The sequence below is a fragment of the Anas platyrhynchos genome, chromosome 2 (assembly GCF_047663525.1).
Source record: "Anas platyrhynchos isolate ZD024472 breed Pekin duck chromosome 2, IASCAAS_PekinDuck_T2T, whole genome shotgun sequence".
Taxonomy (NCBI): Eukaryota; Metazoa; Chordata; class Aves; order Anseriformes; family Anatidae; genus Anas; species Anas platyrhynchos.
Window position 1 is genome coordinate 72,415,437 of NC_092588.1, and position 23,172 is coordinate 72,438,608.

General features: G+C 39.4%; 1 protein-coding gene across 14 annotated transcripts in view; it reads left to right on the forward strand.

Moving 5' to 3' along the window:
* COBL (cordon-bleu WH2 repeat protein) overlaps positions 1 to 22,160 on the forward strand; it is a 159,392-nt gene extending 137,232 nt beyond the window's left edge. For 13 of the 14 annotated variants that reach the window (XM_072034913.1, XM_027451769.3, XM_038174013.2 and 10 more), the window contains 5 exons: positions 9,205 to 9,308; positions 10,573 to 12,590; positions 13,244 to 13,363; positions 15,503 to 15,757; positions 20,821 to 22,160. In XM_072034913.1, coding sequence (XP_071891014.1) covers positions 9,205 to 9,308; positions 10,573 to 12,590; positions 13,244 to 13,363; positions 15,503 to 15,757; positions 20,821 to 20,838 — 2,515 coding nt within the window. In that variant the 3' untranslated portion in view covers positions 20,839 to 22,160. The remainder of the gene's footprint in view (positions 1 to 9,204; positions 9,309 to 10,572; positions 12,591 to 13,243; positions 13,364 to 15,502; positions 15,758 to 20,820) is intronic. The other variant, XM_072034911.1, reaches the window with a different exon arrangement.
* The last annotated feature ends 1,012 nt before the right edge of the window (positions 22,161 to 23,172 follow it).

Below are 23,172 nucleotides of genomic sequence, written 5' to 3' on the forward strand. Positions count from 1 at the left end.
TAAAGTGGAAGCAAATTATATTTAGAGTGTGAAGAGGCTATAAAGAAAGACCAAGTGGTGTTTGGCATGTGCACCATAACAAACTGCAGTGAAAAGCATGATCAAGATCGTAGCTGTTAGAGATAGGTTTGCTACAAAGGCTTAGCCTGTGCTCCAGGAGATCATCGAGAGTATTTTACCACATAGCTTACTTTAGTTAATTGTGCATATATTTTTAAATTCATTTTTCTTAAAGCTTCTGGAATTGTTCACTGGCTGGCGTGGGTGGTCTCAGAGCAGCTGAAATACCTGATTGCTTTGGAATATCACAGCAGGGTCTGCACCTCATCTGCTACTGAACTTGAGGAAAGTTGTGAGTGTTTAAGGGTACAGGCTTCAATATGCAATAGGTTTGTCTTTGTGTAGCATTATAATAGTGTGGCCAAGGAAGAAATGGCATCTACCACAGGTTTTGCACACACAGAAATGAAAATTGCAACAGAGTTCAAATCTTGTTCAGTTCCCAGAGAACACAGACAAAAAAATTTAAAAGAAGGTCCCCATAGCGCAGGGGTTTCCAGGCTGGGTTTTTTCCTCCATGGTCTTGTTTTCCAGCACATGGGAGCCATTTGCACCTGCATTGTTCTTTGTTTTGTTTTGGGATTCTTGTTCAAGCGATCTTAATCCAAATACACCTAAGAGTTATCTTGTAGACTATCAAATCACTCACTCTACCTGCCTCTAACCTGTTAAACTATTTTTGTCGCTCTGCCTCTGATATTCCTGTCAGCCACTTACTGTTTTTACGGTAAAATTCTTCACACAGTTATCATATCTCATGGTATGTTCACATAGTGCCTGAGAGCAGAATCCTGATCTCAGCTGGAGGTGCCACGGGCTAACCCCATATAAATAATTGACTACATGCAGCGTTGGGCTGTGAATGTTTTAATATTAACTGCTGACTCCCAACACTGTACAACATAGTTCTCTTTCTTCATATCCTTCCTTACAGTTGATTTGTGTTATGTATCTGTTCACCAAATTTTAATATATAGTGTTAAATGAGTAACAAGAAAACCACAGAGAAGCTGAAATGTTGCTTATGTAGCAGTAAGCACATCTCATGATCTCACAGTGTTGCAACCCTGTCCTCCCATACCCCCTCCTTTCCCATCCCTTGTATGGTGTCATCACGCAAGCTCCTTGGGGCAGGGATCAGTCAATTTTATATGCCTATAAAGCATCATGCACACCTACTGTCTGGAGCTTTATAAATAATTACACATTAAAAATTATTTTAAAATAATGTTATTAGGGATGCTAAGTCACGTGCTCAAAGTTAGGTAACATTAATATTAAGGCTGTCTGGTTAACCTTAGTTTCCCCCTTTAACCTTAGTTTCCCCCTCTTTTGTGCAGTATGATAAAGTCTCTGGTTAAATGATCACAGTCTTTTGTTTTCTTTCTAAGTTTCAGAACTTACTTAACAGAGCAGCTATACCAACATTTGCTCTCAGTTCAAATTCTCTTCTGGAGACAGGATTATTTAAATTCCTCTTGCTTTTTCTATCTTACTCATCATGCTAGTATCCATGTGCCATGCAGACTTTAATTAATTTCTCTTCACAGTGCTCACGTGAGATGAAGAGGTGGCATTATCCTACTTTAGAGAAGGAGAGGTGATGCACAGAGTCAAGGCAGACCAGTGACCAGTTAGATCACACAGGACCCATTTTTTTCAGAGGACTGAGCATTCAAACAGCATTTCATGTATTAGGGTGCACCTCTCCATTTCCTTCAAACTCTCTTCTTCAAAGACACTTAACCATTTTGCTAGAAAGAAAATAATAGAATGATCATGGGCATGTTGTAAACTGTTGTATTTGGACTGGCACCTAGCAAAGATATATTATTTCTCAGAGATATGAGCAACTGAAATTGGGATTTTGTAAGGGCCCTTAAGAGTGAGCTGTTCTACCAGCCTCACTAAGGGCAGTAAAAATACTTAAAGTAAAAAATATTTTTTAAAGTTTAAAAAGGTTTTAAATTTAGTTTTCTTGTATTTGTTTTTGTTTTTAAGTATTTTAAAATCTAAAGGGAATTTTGCAGTTTTAAAGCGAAGTAAATGCATAATGATAGACGGTGACTTGTCAGGGACAAAAAGATACCTTCCAGAGGTTAAAAAGGGATTTTCCCCTCCCTTGAGTTCCTGTGTCAGTAGCCATGAAGGAGGATTATTTTTTCACGTACAGCTAATTGAGGGCACGGGGTGGGGGTGGGGGAACCAAGCGGAGATCAGTTCATGCTCTGGATCTGGAGAGGGAGAATCCTATTTCCTCCCTTTCTCTTGGGAGAATTTGTTACCTTTGGCTCTGGTTGTGGTAGCTGGAGCTATGGGGAGGAGAAGGAAAAGAGTCCGCTTTGTTACCAACCTGAGAAATACTCGGCTGTTTGCTACAAAACTCTTTGAGTTTTGACGAGTTAGATTTAAAAAAATGCTGGAAAGGACAGGGGTGGGTGAACTTGTTCTGCTTAATTTTCAGCCCATTCAAATTCAAATGTTACAAGGTTTTGTATTCCACTTGGGAAGGACAGGGGGGAAAGAGAACTTGGTAGCTGGAGAGAATTTAATGATGAAGGAGGTCAGAGGAAGAAAAAGTATAATCGAGAGTGGCAGAAGGCAATCAGGAAGGAGAATAACACTGTGTATATAATATGTATACATTTGTGTGCACAAATATCTTCTATATAATTGCATGTCACTTGTAGCAATCTTAGAGAAATATGGGAAAGTTTTATTCCCTCATTTCTCTATAAGATAGGCTTTGTTTTAGCTGGGTGGGCATGTGTTTAACTTTTTTGAAAAAAGAATAAATGTACTTTTAGGAGGAGGAAGGAAGAGAAAGGGTTAAAGTGACAAGGAGAACTTCAGGGATGAAAAATTACTTAATTAAGACCCAGATGTCTGACAGATTTGCAAGCCTCTGCTTCTTACATAGTTTTGCTAATTTCCTTCCTTATCTCTAGCTTTCCCTTTCCCCTTGTTCCAGAAAACTCTTTGGATTTGGATATTCTCATGCACTTTTCTGCTGGCAGATGTTCATGGAGGGAAGGTACTAATGATATTACAGTTAAGTAATAGATACTCACAGTCATTATACAGCAAGAATCCAGATTAGCCTTTCTGTTAAACTCATCGGCTTGTAAAATGCCATGTACTTTGGAGCTGTATAATACACAGCATGCTAGGAAGCAGCTTGGGTTGCTAAAGATGCAGTGCTGCCTCCAGCAGAGAAAGGCTCTGGTCCGTGCTCTCTCTCATATTTTTCCTTGTTAACCGAGAGATGTTATTTAACCTCGCCACACCATCTTTTAACCTGCAGTGTTATTGCGCACAGGTTAAGTTGCTGCATTGAGATTTAAGTCGAGTTCGTCCACTTTCCTGACTATTTCTGGCAATCCTATCTGCCTGCGGGCTTTCCCGTTGAGAAGCTGTTGCCAGAGGACAGTGCAAGGAGGGGGGAGCGGGGGCATGCTTCCAGCTGTACAGCAACTGCAAGCTGCTGCTTCTGCAGCCTAGGGGAGGACCCTGAAGCATATGAGACATATGTCTGGGGCTCTAGAAGCTTAAATCATCCCACTATGTAACAAGCTCAGAGATTTCTAGCATTAAGGATCTCAAAACCACAAAATGATACTATAAATAAGCAAAAGCTTTTTCATTTGCTTTCTGTTACAGTTTTTGACCAGTAGCCATGGGGGAGGACTGTAAAAGAACTGTAAACCTAGCTGCTGATGAAAAATTACTTCATTTTCCTCCTTCTCTGTATTTGCAAGTTCTTATTTTAACCAGGTGTTATGTCTGAGGGCACTACTGGACCTGTGTATTCTAGAATTTGAAAACAGATTAATTAAATTTTCTGATGATTTTTATTCAGCACAAATATAATTGCAGCCTAAAGACCATTGTAAGTATGATGCAGTCCCACAGAGCTAGAAACAGAACACAAACTAAAAACCTGGAGCAGAAATTATACTTGCAATTTGTTCTCAAAAAGTATCTACAGTGATTTTTTTAACTCCTTGTTGAAGAACACCAAAAGCAAGGTTATGTGGCATTCAACAGAATATGAACATGTACTTTTTCCTTTCCCTAGTTCCTGACACTTTTGGAAATCTTATGTGGAAGACAACTGATGACTTTGTTACCTAGCCAGTCCTAAGTGGGATGTACTTTCCAGTATTTTAACAGTCTACAGTATGGCATTTTTACAGGCTTTGGTCATACACAGCTAGAACTTTAAAACGTTATGCTCAGGTTCACAGGAGGTAGCAGAGAATCTCCTTGGTCCGGTCATAGCTTCAGTGACCAGAAAGCCCACTACTTACACTAACTGCTCTTCTGCAGCCATTCTCAACTTCTCTATAGGAAAGCCTGCAGGCAGACAGGATTGCCAGAAATAGTCAGGAAAGTGGACTAGCCCGACTTAAATCTCAATGCAGCAACTTAACCTGTGCGCAATAACACTGCAGGTTAAAAGATGGTGCAGTGAGGTTAAATAACATCTCTTGATTTACAAGGAAAAACATGAGAGAGAGAGCAAGAAGTTCTTCAAAAGGAAAAAAAAAAAAAAAAGTTATATAGCATAAGAAATATAAATAATGGAAAAATGGACCCTAAGATTTCGTAAACTCGGCTACTCTAGAAAATAGTTACCTCCAGTTTTTAAGAGTACTTTGCTGCATCAATCACAAAACAAATACGTAAGCACTTTGAGATATCTTGATGTCATTTCTGACCTGGTTGAACAGAAAGGCATTTTCAAAAAGGATATACTTTCAGCCCTACTTTCTACAACATAAAATCATTCACCATCGCTCTTTTCTTTAACACCAGCTATGATAAACCCCAGGTAGAAGCATTTATCTTCCCAGCATTTATGTAAGAGGAGAATATTGTTGATCCATTTTGAAGAGGATGAATCTGGATACATTCAGCAGAGTTAAACTAAATCCCTAGTACCCCACTGAGAAAACTATCAGAGCAGGGATAGGAGCCAAAATGCTCCAAAGGCCAGTCTGGAGTAACCATAATACCAGCCTTCCACATCCCTGTTAGCTGCTTAAGACACATGTGAGGGGCTGAATGCTCTCGTGTCCATTGAACTGCCAGCCTCACAGAAGCTGCTCTTTCCCCGTGTGTGCTCCTGCACTGTGGGCCTCCCTTGATTTGCCTCTGATTTACAAGGGCTCTGTCTTCCCTGTCCAGCTGGTAACAAATTTATAGGAGCTGTGTTCTCAAGTCTTGTTAAAGCAAAGGTGGTGCAAAATGAATGAGACTTTGGGGAAGCATTCGATGAAGACGTGTAGTGGTGTTCCACCTCCAGCAGGGGCATGGATCTCCCATCAGTTCCTTGTTGTCTGCCAGCCCTATGCAGATGTCTTGAATGTCCTACAGTGTTTCAGATGGCACTGAGTGTCCCAGCTGGATGACAACTGAATCTCTTCCTCGGTCCCTTCTCTGCAGTTTGCATAGCTCTTGATTGTATTTTCTCAATTATGCTGAGAGTCGTGGTCTCTACCCATGGTCCCATACGGGAGGCTTTCCAGAACTCCCGAGAAGTGCCCAAAGAGACTTCAGTCAGTTGTGTCATTTGCAAACCCCCAGATAAAGCTGCTCTCAGTAGAACAAAATAGCAGCTTCTCTCATGGCAAATATATTGTCTTCTAATGCATTTCCAGCAAGGCTTATCACAGATTTTCCTCTCTTTCTTAGAATGTAAACTTTCTCATAAATGTCTGTCTCCCGTGGCACTAATTTGACAAAATGCTGCCGTAAGTTTCATTTTGTCTCCAACTGCATGAATGACTGCCGAGGAGTAGTTGTGTATTGTAGCCTGAGCTCAGTGAAGCACTAAAGGCTGTAGTTTAGTACTCACTTTGCTCAGTTCTGTGCTCCTGCACAAATCTCAGCTAATCTACATAAGCAATAAGTGAGCAGGCTTCCAAGAACCGCACAAGTTTGCCTTTTCGAGCTTCTGCTAAACACTCACGAGTGGTGTATTTTTAGCACCTCACGTTTTACCAGAAAGGCAGCAAAAAGGTTATCAAGTTCTTCCCTACGTCAAAAAAAAAGTATGTGTGAGAAAATGCCACTGGTAATGTTTATCCAGAATATAAAACGTAGGAATAAGTCCTATATTTTTCTTGGATACTGGCCAAAACTGAGCTGTCAACAAAAGAAAAGTGTATAGCGTTAGAAGGGAAGAAGTCTTTGAAAAAAGTAAAAATCAGAGGCCCTCTTGTTTTCCTTTCCAAATGCTGTTGTGTGCAAGAGTCTTTTCAGTCATGTATTTATAAACTATGTGAGCTACTGGAAACTACCAGATTTTCACCTCCTGAAACACGTATCACATTTTAAATTCTCAGTGCTAAGAATTTCAAGACGGGCTCTGTGATTAATACATACTTTCTGTCTTGCTTTTTTTGGTGAGTGTGGAGATGAAATGAACAATAGCTCTTTTAGGAATTTGGAAATGCACAAGAAAAGATCTGCTTTTTCTGAAGCTCTCTCTGTAAAAGAATAAGAATCCTTTCATTTTCACTGCATTGTTCTCTTTCCTTCACAAAAATTCTCTGAATTGGATATTATTATCCTGGTTGTCTAGATAAGGAGATTGAAGCAGAGATTGAGAGGCAAATTACGTATAGTCTCTGCATAAGTGCACAGAGGATAATAAAAGAAACCTTTGCTGACTGTTGTGCCCATCAAGGAGAAGATGATTTTGCTATAAGGAGTCTTTGAAAGATTCTCCCTGATTGACATGAGAAAAGAGCTGGTCAATCCAGTGAACCCAAACTACCTACTTGGAACATAAGAATCCCCATTCTAGCTCTAAATATGTTTTCCTAGATAAATCACCCATAAAATCCTCAAGCCAATTGTTTTCATTATTTCCTGGAGAAAGCCCAATACCTATAACCTTAGTAATACAGATTTTGCCTGTGTTGAAGAACAGTCAGGCAAGAGACAGAAAGATATGATCAAGTACCAAAAGGTGGTGAGCTGGCACAGCCTTCATGAAAATATGGTCTAATTCTGTGGTAGATAGGGGTTTACACATGTATCTTCCAAGGTTTTTCTCAAGCACTGTAGCCTGAAGCACCTTCTTCACAGTAGCTTAGAGAAAGGGTCTCAATGTATGTCAGTAGTTTACTTCCAACTGCTCACAACTATCCCACAAGACCATCTTTTTAAAGAGGAAAGCAATATTTACCTTCCATGCTGCATATCGTTTAGCTGGTGCACAGTTTGGATCATTTTCCCGTCACAAATGGTTTCTTTGAGTTTGCAATTAATTGGTTTTAAAATGCACTCAGAAGAGCAATTATTTTTTATTAATTTTATAAAACTTTTCACAGCAAAATCAATATGACATTCAGGTGGTTCATACTTTCTGCCACCATAAAGTTGAGAGTTTTGTTTGCCAGACTTCTACCTCAATCTGAATGCTGAAGTAAGCTTAAATCTTTTTATCAGTTTGCTCAGATGAATGATCTCATTGATCTGTGTGTGTGTGTTTGTTCAGGGTACAGTAGGACTGCTGCCTTTCAGCACCAATTGCTTCTGTTGGTGACTTTGGCTGAATTGTGCCACCTTTCTCTTAATCTATCATGTGGAAAACTCAGTTTGCCATGATCTTGCACTATGAGCCTGAGCATCATCAGTTCACATCAGTTTCTGGGGATATTCAGAGCCTGCCAAAGCTCTGGTCAGTGGAAGATTATGGAAGAAATTATATTCTATGGCAGCACTGCATCTCTTCCTCTGTATTCAAACCTTGATTTCATCCTAGTGTAGGGAAAGGAATCAGGCTCCAGGGCTGCTACTGAAGATGCAAAGAAAGGAGAGGCGAATGCAAAAAAAAATAAAATAAAATAAAATAAAAATGAAATATCTGGTGCTTGAACATGTGCTTTCAGTTAGTCCTGTTAAGAGCAAGAGAAAACTAAAGCAATCAAATAGCAAAAAACGAAGCTACACTGTTAGAGATCATTTAAATCAATGTCAGGTAACATCCATGAGTATTTATTCGGTAAATTCTTCTAAAGGGTAATAGAAAAGTAGTATTTTTTCATGATCTTCAACAAACTACAAAAAAAAAAAAAAAAACAAGTCATGTTTCTTTATCTATGATATTAAGGGCTTGATATTGAAAAGGGCAAAGTTGCTTCACCTGACCAGAGTGTGTTAGGTGTGGTTGGCAGGGAAAACTATTTTGTCAATAAACTAATCACATGGGCAGAACTTAGAGGCAGTGTCACAGATGACAATGTTTTAACTTCAGGTGAGAAACAGGTAGCTATTAAAAATGAATTGTCCAACATAACATCCTGGTTTCGATTATTTAGATAGGAAAGTTCTGCTGGTCAAGATTTTTCTTCCGAAGAAACAGAAGGTCTGTTGTGTAACAGGTTGTCATGTGTATTTTTTTTTATTTTAGTTTAGTTTTGTTTTGTTTTGTTTTGTTAGGACTCTTCTTAGTTTCATCTTCATTTTCTTTTTTTCTTCAATAAGCCAAGACAACACTTGGCACTCATTCTGATTTTAGACTTGTTTTAGATCATTGTACAACTCCATCAAAAACCATATAGTTATTTCTTGGCAAAATCAGGCCACTCGATATGTTTCACTAGAAACAGCTCTCAAGGGATTAGTTTCTCTTTACTCCTCTCCTCCCTCCCCCCAGGATGCAGAGCGATTGTCTAACAGTATTTAGCTGTATTTATTTTTCATTGCCATGCAATTTTTATTTAATTAAGGTGCAGATTTGTTGGCATAGAGTGTGCACAGGATGGCTAGCGGTCTGCTTTAAAATTACGTGGATATGCAAAAACTTTGCCTTGGCATATGTTGCTTTTCTGCGGTCCAGCTGAATTGCATGCTTCACAGTGAGGCCAGACCATTTCTTTGTGACAGGGTGTATTAATCCTAATCTTTTGATCACCAGCACACAGAATACGCTTGGGCATCACTGAAGTCCCTCCTAAATGCGCATGTGTCGGCGTGGTTTGAGTCTCTAAGGCTGCGTATTTTTCATAATTTGGGGAATGGATTTCAGAACCCCAGTGGAGCCAAAGGGGCTGCAATGAGAGCATATTTCAGAGCAACAGTACAAAGCAAAAAAGCAGGACACACAATGTGTTTTTTTCTCTTTATTAGCAGCAAAAATGAAGAAATAACTGCAGCTAAGCATGGAAATGAGGATGTATTCATTGATGCACAACTCCAGCAGACTTTGGCTGACCTGGATGAAGATTTAGAAGGTAGGGAACTGTGTAACCTCTGAGGTACAGAAGACATATGCATAGCTGGGAGGTACTCAGTCAAACATCTGAGACATCTGCACATTTCTCACTGAGATCACTGGGAGCAACTCACAGGTCTGAGGCAGAATGTGGTGCACCCAAAGGAGCTGCTTTCCCTTTGCTTCTGGGGCAGCCATTCCTCATAAAACAGCACTGAGTATTTATCAAGCTGTTTATCAGGTTGTCATTGTATTCTGGTGTCTGCTACTAGGAAGAGATGATCAGCAGTTTGTGGACATATATTGTGGGCCAAATTTGGTATAATTTCATGGACTTCAGTGATGCTAAATCACTAGTGAATTTAGCTCTCTTTTATAAACAGTACTTCTGCTGCATCTTTTATCCTAGTGAAGCAAAGAAGGGGAGACATTTTGGTCTCCTCTACGTGTCTCCACTACATCAGCAGACGTGTGTTGTAAAGTTAAAAATCGAAAAATGCAGGAAGAAACAATGGGAAGAGATAAAATCTAATCACAAAGCAATAATGTGCTTCTGTTTTTCCAGCTGTGAATACAAACATTTCACTATTAATGGTTTGTCATCAAATGATGCTGAATACTTTAAAACTTTCCATCTTTATTTCAGTACTTTTGCAGTGGACTTCCAATTTAATTTCTGTGAGTTTTCGAACACTGCTTTTTCTTAGCTTCTGTGTTGTAACCCTTTATTTATACCAGCAAATTTGAGAGGAGAGTTAAGCTTCTTGCACAATGAGGCTTCTGGAGTCATTGGTAATGAAGGAAAACGAAAGAATGGAGAAAAAAAAATACAAGTACTGTTTCTTTGTTTGCTTGCTCAAGGAAATCCTTCAGCTGGGTTGTTATTACTAACCAGGTCTGGGAAACATAATTTGGAGTTGCTCACTGTTTCTCAGAAGTGTTTCTCCTTTGGAGTCATGTGGTGAAATGTTTATCACTGAGAGAAGTTAGTCAAAGATAAGGTATGAACAATAGATTAAATTCTGCTTTCAGCTGCATTTATATGTTTCCCACTGGCTGAAGCAGGAGGACTGCAGGAATATTTGGCTGATCCTAATCAGCAGCCAGACAATAAAAAGGACCCAGATCTCTCCTTTTTTGTAATACAGGCATAAATATATTCCTGTTAGTTTTTGTGTAACTGAAATATCTGATATGGGTAACTTTGTGTTAGCTGTTTGTCTAATTTAAAGTCATATTGCCTAAATATTGCCTATATGTAATACTATATGTGTATTTTGCAGCAATGGATGTTAAAAGTAACTCTGACTCTGAGTGTATGAGTGAAGTGCTGAGCCCACATGTAAGAAAAGTTGAGGATCCCCAGGATGTTGCCAGTTCTGTTCCAGTGACAGTCATAGATGATGTTCCAGAAGTTACCATCTCTAATTCACCTAGAAACCAAGAGACAAGGGGTTCACGGAACTTACTAGCTGACTCTGTCAGTACAGGAAACTTTACAAATAAAAACAACAATGCGGGTTCCTTTGATAAAGGGCACACAGATACTGGAGCTGTATGTAAATCCAAAGACCTACTACATCAGCAACCATCTGAAAGTGAATTCGTTCACTTGCCTGTGGAACAGAGGAGAGATATGTTTGAATCTCTCACATCCTCCTTTGAAAAAAGAAGTGAAAAGAACGTAAGACTGGAAGCCCCACCCAGGCATGGTATGAAGTCTGAGGAGTGTAAATCTAAGCTGATTCCGTCTCACTCAAAGACCACAACTGAAATCAGTACAGCAAAAGAGAAAATAAATCCATATAATGAAGGCAGTAACAGAGAGAGAACTCTGAAAAAAAGTAAATCAGAATTAGAAATCAAATGGCCACCAGCAAAAAAAATTGAGGCAGAAGAGGTCCCATCAACACCCCCGTGGTGTCATCGTGCCCAGAACTGGGGAACAAATTACGAACCCAAAATGGGTTTGACAACCTTTAAAGTTGTCCCTCCCAAACCTGAAGTAAAACATTCTGATAGAGGAACTTCAGTCTCCACTGGTGCCATTAAGATAGACGAACTAGGCAACCTTATCAACCCAAAGGTTGTGGTCAGTAAGAACATACCAGGTTCCTCTACTGGTGAAAGTGAGGAAATTCCTCTCGGGAAAGTGAAGGAATTTTGGAGGTCAAGTTCTGTGGAAAAACAAAGCGATGACTCTGCTGAGCATCTTGCTAAAAAGCCAGCAGTTAACACAAACTCTAAGTCCTTCGCTACAAAACAGGAACACAAACCTGTCAGTCCTGCAGCTCCAAAACCTGTAGCACCACAAACTGTTACTTCCCAGGTAGCTGAAAAACCGTCTGAGAACGAAAAGACCAAACCACCTCTTCCAGTCACGCAGTCTCAGGTAAAACCATTAATGGCCCCAGCCGTTAATAAAGACAAGATGGAGCTTCCATTTCTAAAACCTCATAGGAGAACTTCAAGTCAGTATGTCGCCTCTGCCATTGCAAAACACATCAACCTACCTACCTTTAAGCCTGACTCTGCAGAATTTCATGAGAAAGATGAATATAAGCATGGAGCAGGAGAGGCTAAAACTGAAGCAGAAGTTTCCCCCAAAAGGTGTATTATTGTGGCCAATTCCAGCCCTGTGGAAACGGAATCGGCAGAAACAACAGAAAAAAATGCAAATATTTTTACTAGCAGTCAAAAAGTATCCCACAGGCTCACACCTGGTGATAATTCTGGCATGGAAAACAAAGTAGTTAATATCAGGGCACCAAATCAAGCAACTCCTGCTAGTTTCTATAAAAAGAATGTCAGTGTCCCACTTACTAAATCCTCTCTGAAGGATAACGACGGTACAGAAGATGAGCACAGTTTAAATGGCAAAGAAAGTATAGCGGAGAAAAAGAAGCGTCTTTTGTTGGACCAGAAATGTGAGACTTTGCCCCGTAGTAACTCAGCCTCCTCTCTCAAGTCACCTGATCTCCAAGGAGTCTCGCCCCCCTTCAGCTCGTCTTTGCGGATCACTAAATGGCCTCCTACTGACAGCATGCAAGTGAGTTCGCTGAGGGCATCGCCCAAGTTAAATGGTGTGACAGCAAAGGCAGAGTCAGAACAGAAGGACAAACCTGATGATTCACTTACTAATGCTGTTGGCGAACTGGATGTTAATGTGCAGACCAATATCTTTGGACCAAAGAAGAAGTTCAAACCTGTTGTCCAAAAACCAATTCCTAAAGACACGTCACTGCACAGTGCCCTAATGGAAGCCATTCAAACAGGAGGGGGAAAGGAGAAGCTCAGGAAGGTAAAGTGGAGACTTTCTTTAGTCTGTTCATATTGCAGAAACCCACAGAAGTCTGACAGACACAAGAGGTTTTATAACTTACCATTGCTGGGGACCTGGAGTACACATGGCGTTTGAAAAATTTATAGTGGCAAAATGCAGCCCAAGCCACTGGTGGTTCTGCACGTCCTGTATGTTACGCAACACCATTGCTGCTGCACTGCCTAAAAGAAGCAGAGGTTGCATAGATACAGCATGAAGGAGAGGTAATCGAGGTTAGCCGAAGAGCCTAGCCTGCATTTCGGGCTGTTATGTAAAAACAAGAACACACAGCACATAGAAAACTTGTAAAAACCTGCAAAGGAAAGAAAACTCCGTTTTGTATTGCTAGGTGATACCAGCTTGCCACTGAGTGGCATTGCTGTAAGCACTGATTTTATGCTTAGGGGATATGAGACTGAATCTGTAAGTGTGGAATTACTAACTGGGACCTATGGGTACCCTCACCATTCAGTGTGAGCTCAGGTTGTAAAGCAGGCACAAAAGCAGACAGACAGCAGTTTCCATAGCTTGCATTCTGGTACAAGTGCTAAAAATACTTTTAATAGTGTTTACAAAGTATCTCTAAGTAAATATCTAAAAACAATCTGAGGTTTATTCTTTTCACATTCTAGGTTTCAGACAGTGCACTATACGGCAATCACAACAAACCCTCATATGCTGAGCCAGAGAATGAGCGCTCAGCCCTGCTAGCAGCAATTAGAGGCCACAGTGGCACCTCGAAGCTGAAAAAGGTAAGAAATCAAGATGATGAGTGGTCTCCTAGGGGCAGTCTGTGCCTGCTGAGTGTTCCAAATAAACATGGAGAAGATGCAAACTACAAGTTGTGTTGCAAAGAGAAGACTTTAGGGAGCGATTGTGATGATACAAAACCAGATCTGACTTATGCAGATAGCAGGGCAGGGCAGATTCTGCCCTCTGCTATAAAACTTAACATTTCTTCAACCAGTGTGCTTTTAACTGAGAAAGAAGTGTATAGAAATCCAAATGGATTACAGTGAATGTACACTGGTGACATCAAATGTTCATCACATTCACATTTTAGGTGTTGCTTTTTCCACTTTAGAGGTATGAGGTTAGGTTAATATATTTGCATTTCCTTCCGTATACATTCAATTCCAGCTACCTGAAAAAACACTATGACTTCTCCATGCGTGCTGTTTATCTGTTAATATGAGCTGGTGCATGCAAGTCATTGATGGAAAATTTCAAACACTTTCACCACAGCGGGATAATTCCTTCTGTCTGAAAGTTTTACCTAATCATTAAAGCATCTCTTATTCCTAATAGCCGAAGCCTGCATTGTTCTAGCCTTAGTTCACTAATCCAGCCAAGGATGTGTATTTGGCAAGGAGGTTCCCATTTCCCTCATGCAATGACTCAGGCCATTAGCACACATCCAAATAGCTGGCACTAGGTAGAAAGTCTCCCTTGTCTCTGTTAGGGACTTATTCCTTCCCTCAAAGCAGTTCTAAATACCTTACTGCCCTTGCTGCAGATAGGGTGCAGCTTCCTGGGAGCTTGAGAGCAGAACATGCAGCGCAGCAGCCATCTTCACGCACACCTAACTGCAGCCTGTGCTAATGAGGAATAAATGTAGATCTGTGCAAAAGAGGCTCTGACAACGAAGTGGTGTTGTATTGCCACAGAGACTTTTTGGAATACTTTCCTCCCGCAGAGAAGCATTTGCCATCGTTTTAAAGGAAGTTGCCTAGAAACCGTGCGCTTCTTTTTCACACTCTGTCACCTGTGCTAGTTGAAGCATCGTGTTTGTATGTGTACAGGGCGGGATATAGATGTGCTGTGATGAAAATGCTGTCTTTTCATGTCATCTCAGACGTTCATGTCTTGTTTGACATTACATTATTACCACGTATTTGTCCATGTCTGTGTGTGTGTGTATACAGTGAAGGAATAGAACATAGGAGCTCTGTGAGTTTGGATTATTTGATGGGCAATGAATCCTTTGGTTTTTCACTAAGGAAGTGTTGTGCCTCAGTTTCTCTGCAACAGAATACTAATGCATCTACTTGAAGACCTCCTGTTTGGCACATGGAACTGAATTTCCTAATAATTGCCAAATCATTTGATTACAAATAATTTATCATGATTATTACTAGTAATGTTGCTAATGGCAAAACTATTTATTGAGGCAGTTGATGGAAAAGCTGGCTTAGTCTGAAAGATTACCTCCTCCCCTGCATTCATTTTAACTAGAAAGAGTTTCCAAGTAAGTAATTCATGCAGGAATTTTAGGTTCAGAAATTCTACAGAAAGCCACTTGGAAGAGCAATCAGTTTTGTTCCCACTGCTTCCACATTGTTCTCTCTGGTCTTTCTTTTCTTATTTTTTTTCCAGTGTGGCTAAGATCTTTAGGTTTAATGTTATTTTTTTTCAATGAAGCAATGAAATCTTAAATCTAGAAGAGCCTCTCTGTCATATGAGATTATTTCCATGCAGCATAGAATGTGAAAAGTAATGAGATTCCTGGGTGGCTACTGCAGCCTTAATATATATTCCTGATTCCAAAACCCCTTGTGGTTGTTTCCAAATGAATACCAAGTCCAACTCTCTGTCTGTTACCTTACATGCCAAGAAGAGTTACAGGATGCTAGAGCTCACAGTAAATAAAGATTGAGTTTCTGAGTCAGAGTCAATGCCAAATCCTTGATGCTTGTAATCAGCCCAGCTGAGTGATGTGAGTGAGTAGTAACAGATGTTCAACCTCATGAGCAAACAAAAGTTCTACATGTTTTATGTCATTCAAGCAAAGTGAAATTGGGGTACTGAAATTAAAGTGCATCAAATGTCAAGTAATTACTGTTTAGTCATGCTTGGTATTAACTTCCTCCTTTCAACTGCATCATGAACAGATCTCCTCATTGGCTTCTGAAGAGCTCCAGAGTTTTAGGAATGCAGAACTGTCCTTGCAGAAAACAGAAGACTCTCAGGAAGAGCTGTTCTGTATCCCACCTGCCCCTGCTCAGCCACCACCTCCACCACCTCCAACTCAGCTGTCAACAGCAGCTCCTAATTCCTCTGCTACAACTGCAGGTGACCCTGGGGAGGCAAGGCGAGCCCTAATGGAGGCTATTCGCTCTGGTGCTGGAGCAGCAAAGTTAAAAAAGGTAAATTACTTTTATATTTCTATGTGGATGAAGTAATCTGGGGCTGCTGTGCCCTGGGAGCTGTTTGTAAGCTGTGCTAGCCACACATTTCTTTCTGCCATCAGGAGAAAGTATGTGCAGTGTTTTCTCTAAATGAGTTAAAGATCTAGCATATTTCAAACCTTTGAATGGGTATTAAAACACACTATTGAGGCCAAAACATAGGTGTACATACATGCAACAGTATGAACAGACAGTACTTTTTTGAAGAGAGCATGAATATCATTTCAGAAAGCATTCCCATGCCCTTTTCCATTATTATGAATCTGAGATGATTCTGAATGTCCTTCAGACTAGGTGAACTTAAGAAAGATCAGATGTGAGACCCTGAAGCAAATTTAGAGATAAATTCTCTCCCAATTTCAGTAGTGTGTCCTAGACTTTGAATCCCAACATTTGCACCCTGATCACACAGAGATGAGAGCTGTCAGTAAGACTGTGGCTTCTTTTTAATGTCAGTCTGAACTTAACTGTAAATTGGATGATATGTGTATCACTCCTGTGGTCATCTGTGGGTTACTTAACTCCCAGATGGCTAAATGTTTGGTTGTCTGGGTATGATTTTTTGGCATAAATTCACTTATCTCTTTGAGCGAAAATTACTCTTCCTAATCTTGTGTCACCGTATGTTTCTAGGTGAAGGGAAGCAGATTAATTGGTTTGAGTGGAGTTATCTTAATATTATACTACAGTATCAAAAACGGACTTTGATCCACAGACTTTCGGGAATGTACAGAAACAGATGCCATTTTCCCAACATGTGATTTGCCTAATGCCAGCCTTAAATATGTAAATAGTCTTTAACCTTGCTCAGTTGTCCTCTTTAAAAAAATTCAGAAAAGATGACCAAATTTCAACAATAAAAAGGCTAGCTAAAGAAATCTGACGAACGAGAAATTCCACAGAATCATTCAAAGTGTTTCAGTGAAGTTTACATCAGCATGCAAAGAGAACTCTGGATGTGCAGTTATTTTGCATGTGAAAAGCTACATCTATACTATGCATACTAGTAGAAGACTGCAAATTATGAAAAAGTAATACTTTTTCAAGGTAAAAGTCAGGCCTTTGTTTCCACACTTCACCAGTTTACAGAAAAAAGGGGGGATTTCAACATTCAGGAATGCTTCTTGTGGTTCATTGATTTCTAGATCTTTTCAAATTCCTCATTCTTCCAACTGCATAACTATTGCAGAAGTCTCTGGGGGGACCTGTACCACTACTTAAGCAAGTCTTTAACATATCCTTGGGGATTTACTTTGAAACAGTTGGATGGCCATTGCAGTCTATGAAAGTAATCTTGATATACTGATATATTCTGCTAAACACTGTGCCTGTCTTCTTTCATTTTCAAGACAGAGTAATTTTTTGGTAGTTTTGACATTGAGATGACAGGAGAGTGCATCTCTTATTATGTAGGTCTTTCAGGAAAATAAAGAGAGCAGTATTTTGTCCAAGACAAAGTAAGATTTTCTTATTGTTGTGCTGTCCTCCATGATATTGGATATTCAAGCTAAGTCTTGTATATGCTAAAGGAATCATATTGCTTTGACATCTGGTATCTCATGCCCTTGATCACTGATAGAGTAAGAATGTCAGATTTCCCAAAGAGCTTTCTATCTAGCATGTATTAATCTCTCTCCTAGTTTGCTATGTTAAATGAGAGCTGAATGCTGATATTTCCCCTGTAGTTGGACAACTTGTGATAGCAAAGTTGAGTTGGTAGAAGTATGTATCTGCATATCAGAGGTTTTTCCTTTCACATGTCTCTTTACATGAAGAACGTGTCTCCAAAGAGCACTGAGGTTTTGGTAGAGAGTAACTAGCAGGTGGTTTTGCATCAGCACCACAGCAAACTTTTTTTCTTTATTTTGTCTTGTCTGTCCAGGATCTATGATGTCATGATTTGCAGGTATGAGCACAGAGCCTTTTTTGGCTTTGCTTTCTAGAAGATTTTGGTTTCGGCAACTAGACAGCAGACTGGGAAGTTCAGTTCTGAATTGTACCTGTTTCCCTTTTATTGTCTTCTCGAAGTTTGCTGGAACAAGGGCTTCTGATGGTGAAGTCATTTATTTAGCTAATATTGCAGAGAACTGGGAAGGATCTGCATTGCTTAGTTATGTATGACTCAATTTGGCCTTATTTATGAGGGGTTATTTGCAATGGAAGTAGATCAAACGGGGCTGTCAGGGCAACCAAACATAAAAAGCAACCAATTGCCTAGATAAGGAGCATCCCAACCAAAATTTGAGCTCTATTAATATCTGTGAAAAGGCAACTCCTCCACTCCACCCTTGATTACACAGCTGTTTGCTGAAGTCATGAACTTTAAGGTTAAAAGATCCACTGTGCAGGAAGGGAGGAAAGAAATTGCTGCAGGCTGACCCTGCCTTGCTGCGAGTCAGGGTCTGCACCACACAGGCTGTAAGTGGGTCACCCAAAACAAACTAGAGCAAAAATAGGTACTTGAGAGAAATGCCAAGTGAAGGTACGACAGTATGTGCACAGGTCTCCTGGCTGTTCTTTAATCCATTTATTGGAGTACTGTGCCTGGTTTGGCAAATAAATCATACTTTGTTTTGAAGAAACGGCTTCTGTTTTATTGCACACTGTTGCTGTCCACAGACTCCTGAAGGAAAATTCTTGAGGGTGCCAAGCCCAGTTGGTCCTCCTGAGGAACATGGTTCATCCCCAGTGCAGTGCAGTGCAGTTCAGAGACCTGCCAGAAAGGAGGTTAGATTTCATATCCTACCCAAAGGGAATAGAGGTGCAAATGTGATGAGCCTACCATGCTGGAAAAGATTGCAGGCAGCAACCTTTTTCTTCAGTTTTTAGAGTGGTCTGTCCTGCAACCTGGTACGTGTTTAGCATGTCCAGAGTGTAACAGCAAGTCAGGGAGATGGTGTGAAGTAAAGTCATTGACCAGGACAGATGACCTAGTTAACGCCTTTGGCAGTTAATTGACTTTAGAAATAAAGTCACCTCGCTAGCAAGGAGCCTGCTTCCTAGCCACACAGTTTGCCTCCTGTACAAAGGATAGTCAGTCGGCAGGGGAAATAAATAGCTGATCTGAGACCAAATATTGGCTAATTCTACTGAGTCAGGTTAGTAGAAGAACTGTAACATCTGAGCTTCTGGTGTTAAAAGTGAATTAGTGTTTTCTTTAAATTGCGTCAAAGAACTTTTTGTCACAAGTTCACGCGGTTAAGATCCTTATGATTAGTTTTTAAATGTTTTATTTCTGTCTCAGAAAATGCAGCCTAATCTGGCTAGATTTCTGCAATTCTGTGTATCATTACATGTTACACAGACACAGAAGTATACTTGCCTTGGGATTTACTATGATTATCTGTGGAAAAATAACATAACTACACATGCAAATAACCCATTAGATGTCTAGCTGTAGGTATAGTTGCAGCACAAGTCCATGCAGGATGGAAAATCTTACCCAACAAAGAGAAGTTAAAAAAGTTGCCTGTGCTGCTATACCATCTACTCATATTAGGTAGAGATGTACCTGGGGATTTGGTAGAAATAGTGCAGCAGAATGTGCCTGCACAAGGTGGGGAAGGCAAGTTGCATATCTGAAAAACAAGCTTTTGCTCATGGAAAAATGATTTCTCTAGACCATTTTTAATAGTATGTATGAGAGGTGTTCTACAGACTTCACATTTCCCAGTAAAGATTAGAGCCAGACATATTTAAGCAGCCGTTTCTAAGTTAACAAAATGAATTTGGCTCTATCACAGTATGTACAAGCATTCATTCCAGTGTTTGGCATCGGCATTTAGTCACATGAACTGTTGATACGTGCAGTGTATCACTCTGTTGGCAATCAAAGGAGCCAGGTAAGGTAATTACTGCACCTATTACAATAAGTCAGTGCTGTATGCTGGTATAATTTGAAGTTGGTTGCCAGCAAGTAATACATCGATCTGAATTATGGCATGTTCAATGTCTTCCAGGGAGTATGGCCTAGTTCTGTACCCTTATGTCTTTATGTCTAGCACTGTATTATTTTTCTCATGTAATCAGAGATGTGGTATTCTGAATGAAGAAAGACTGTTTCTCATCATTGTTGTCTGTGGGAGCAATGACAGAAATTACAGACTCAAATCCACTGTTGATGTTGGCACTGCTATGCTGGAAATGGGGCAGAAGACCCCACTTAGAGGTTGGCCAAGCTTGATATACAGGTAGTCAAATGAGCACATAAAGGGATTCTAGTTCCCATGCATAGTTAGAAGCAGTCATTTGCATGTTGCTACTTCATTTGAATTGAAAGATAAAACTTAATTTGAACTCTTCACCTTGATAATAATTTGTACCATGGCCTACTTTTTTCCCTAAGAATAAAGTTTCTGCCATGGATACTAAGGCCAATATGGAAGGTTTAAACTTAATCAAATACATTATTCCTGTTTAGCTTTTGTGGTGACATTAATGTATATCTGTCTGATAGAATCAAAGCTCAGCAACTTTGATTTTGGAAGAGTACACTGGCATTAAAATTAAGCATATGCTTAGATGACCTGAGGAGTAGGAAGGAAGATAAGCATTTGTTTAAGGATTTTCCTGAATTAAAGGCTATGGGAATTTCCTTCAGTCAGGAAGTAAAGTACTCATCGATTGATTTATGTGACCAGTGACAGCTATCCGATTCTGCATAGATGTTGACAGTCAGATATTGCATGCTTACAGCCAGGGTTTCTGTTCATTCCACAAGATGAAGGAAGTTCACAGAACAATGTCACCTACATTATAGTAATAATGTTACTGCAACTATAAAATCTAAGAGTATGTGAGGTGTGTGGGGTTTTAAGCAAGGATAATATAACCTTTTATTAGACCAACTGATACACCTAGAAAAAAAAAAAAAAAAAAAGAACAGATAAGCTCTAAGTCTTAAGGAGCTGATGAAGAGACTAGGCTTGAAAACAGCCCCACAAGAGAATGTTTGGTTAACAATGTCAACAGTTGAAGGTTTAAAAATATCTTGAGTGATCATGTGCTTTTCTTTGTTACAGGTCCCTCTGCTCGTTTGAATCATGTATAAAGAACAGGTAATTGGAAATCTAACCCCATATGCACCCATAATCATCATTCAAGGTCTGAAGTGGCAAAAAACATCAAGAAGTTTAGTTTATTCTCTTGTCTACGAGCCAAAATAAGTTGTAGTTAATTTTCTGTGTGTTCCTGCATAATGGTTCTAAGGGAAAAATGTGTTGCTCTGCTGTAAAGCATCTGTGCCAAGGAATTGTGTTTTGCCTCTGAATATTTAAGGTTGCCAATAAACTATTCTTGTTGGCAGGTTAATAAGAATATAAACACTGTGCAGTCCTGTGTTAATACTTAATTGTGTTTATGGGCAAAATAAAAAGGCTTTGCTAGCTATCTGAAAAGTAATATTCATTTCAAGTTGTTAAAAATATGTAACTGTTATAAACTCTTCACTTGCTTCTTATTTGGTTGAGAAAAGGGCTGAAAGTGATCAGGGAGAAAAAAAAGAGAATAAAGATCTATAGAAAAAAATCACAAGAAAAAGGTTACGGTACATTATGAGGGACCTTAATTTTCATATGATGGAGTCTTTTTTTTTTTTTTTTTTTTTAAGATTAGATAAACTTCATATCTTTGGTGGAGCTCTGTGAAAGCAGGCAATCAATAATGATTGAGACTGTGTCTACTGAAGAGTTACTTATGGGATATGACGTATAGAATACTAAGCTGTATAGATATACCGAACCCTAGTAACGTTTGTGGCACTTTAAAAATACTGAGACACCTTAAGGGATCTCTATTTGCGACAGACTGTGAAGGTTACTAGTAAGATTTCAGAGCACTGCATAGAGGTCCAAGGTCTAGAATTCATTCCCGCACTGCAGAAGGAAGTGAAGCTGGTTTGGATCAGTAGTCAGGACTTAGTCCCTTGGTCAGGTCATGCGTAAGTTGGCCTTTTGTTTCCAGGTTGTACTGCTGTTGTATGTTGTCTCATGAGTATTTATATAGCAGCATCTTTTTCAAATGTTAACTACTTTGGTAGTTGTTGTTGTACATATTTTGAAAATATTTCATTAAATTGAAATGATTAACTTATAAAAGAGGGATCAAAATGCTTTTTCGTATTTCCTATATTGTAATGAAGTGGAGGAAGAGGAAGTTTGTACATTTACACTTTTATAATCACAGGCCAGAGTGATGGTAGATCCTTTTTTTTTTTTTTTTTAGCTGAAATTTAAAATGTATGCCTATGTAATGTTGAGAGCAAGAGAATATTTAGCCATCTGCATTTAATATGACTGTATATTATATATTGTAAAATATTGATGTCTGTTAGTGCCACAAATAAACATAAAATCAAACCTTACATGGCTTGAAAGACTCTTTTTGCCAAATGTTTTCTGTTTAAAAAAGGAAAGTAGAACTGAAGATGCTCTTAAGCAAACCAGTATGCAGTGTTTGATATCTCAGCTCTAATATAAAATGTCTCAAACAGAAAAGGGCTCGCAGCTAATACTTTAGGAACACAGTTAGAAATCAACAACTAGAATCAAGGTATCAGTTGTATACATTTTGATATTAACCCAGTTCTGCTAAAGATCCATTTCATCATTAGGGAAGCTAATATGGTTAGAATTAAGGTCTTCTTTCACACCCTAAGATAAATAAGATCACTTCTGTTGACTGGTTAGCCTTCTTATACCTTAAAATTCTTCTCACTGTCCTTGAGATAAGAAATATTAACATGATAAATTGCTATTGCAGGAAAAGGTTCAGTCACTCATAAGCTTGAATACTAAACAGATTGTCCCACCAGTATCAAGTGCAGCTTCCTTGGTGAGGTGCAGTGAGATGGAATTCATTGCAGTTCTTCCTCTTGTTTTTCTTACTGTTGTCTGAAGGCCTGGGTCTGTAGCCCTTCATTCCTAATGCCCCTTTTGTGTAACGAATTGTGTAGATACATACTTTTCGAAGTAAGGGATCCAAAACTGGATTCTGAGATAATAAGATACTCCAGTCTTTGAGACTCAAAGGTTCTGTCTCTGGCTGCTGCATAGAACTGAAGTTCATAAAATATTTATTCTTGGATAAACTTCTAGTTATCAAAATCCCATGGCAAAGAAGCTATAAGATTAAGAACAGCTGCAAGATGAGATGTCACCTTCAGTGTGACAGGAAAAAAAATAACAAAAAATCCTGCCAGTTCACTCAGAGCTCAAGCTGAAAATGGAAAGGGAGTTCAGCTGTCTACAACAAGAAGCTGGACTGGGTGTGCATTCTTGCTGATGGGAGATGTGTGTGCTGCTAACATTGTCATCCCAGGTACTGCAGAAATCCTGGTAGCAATTTAATTTAAGTCCAAATTAATGGAAATTTTA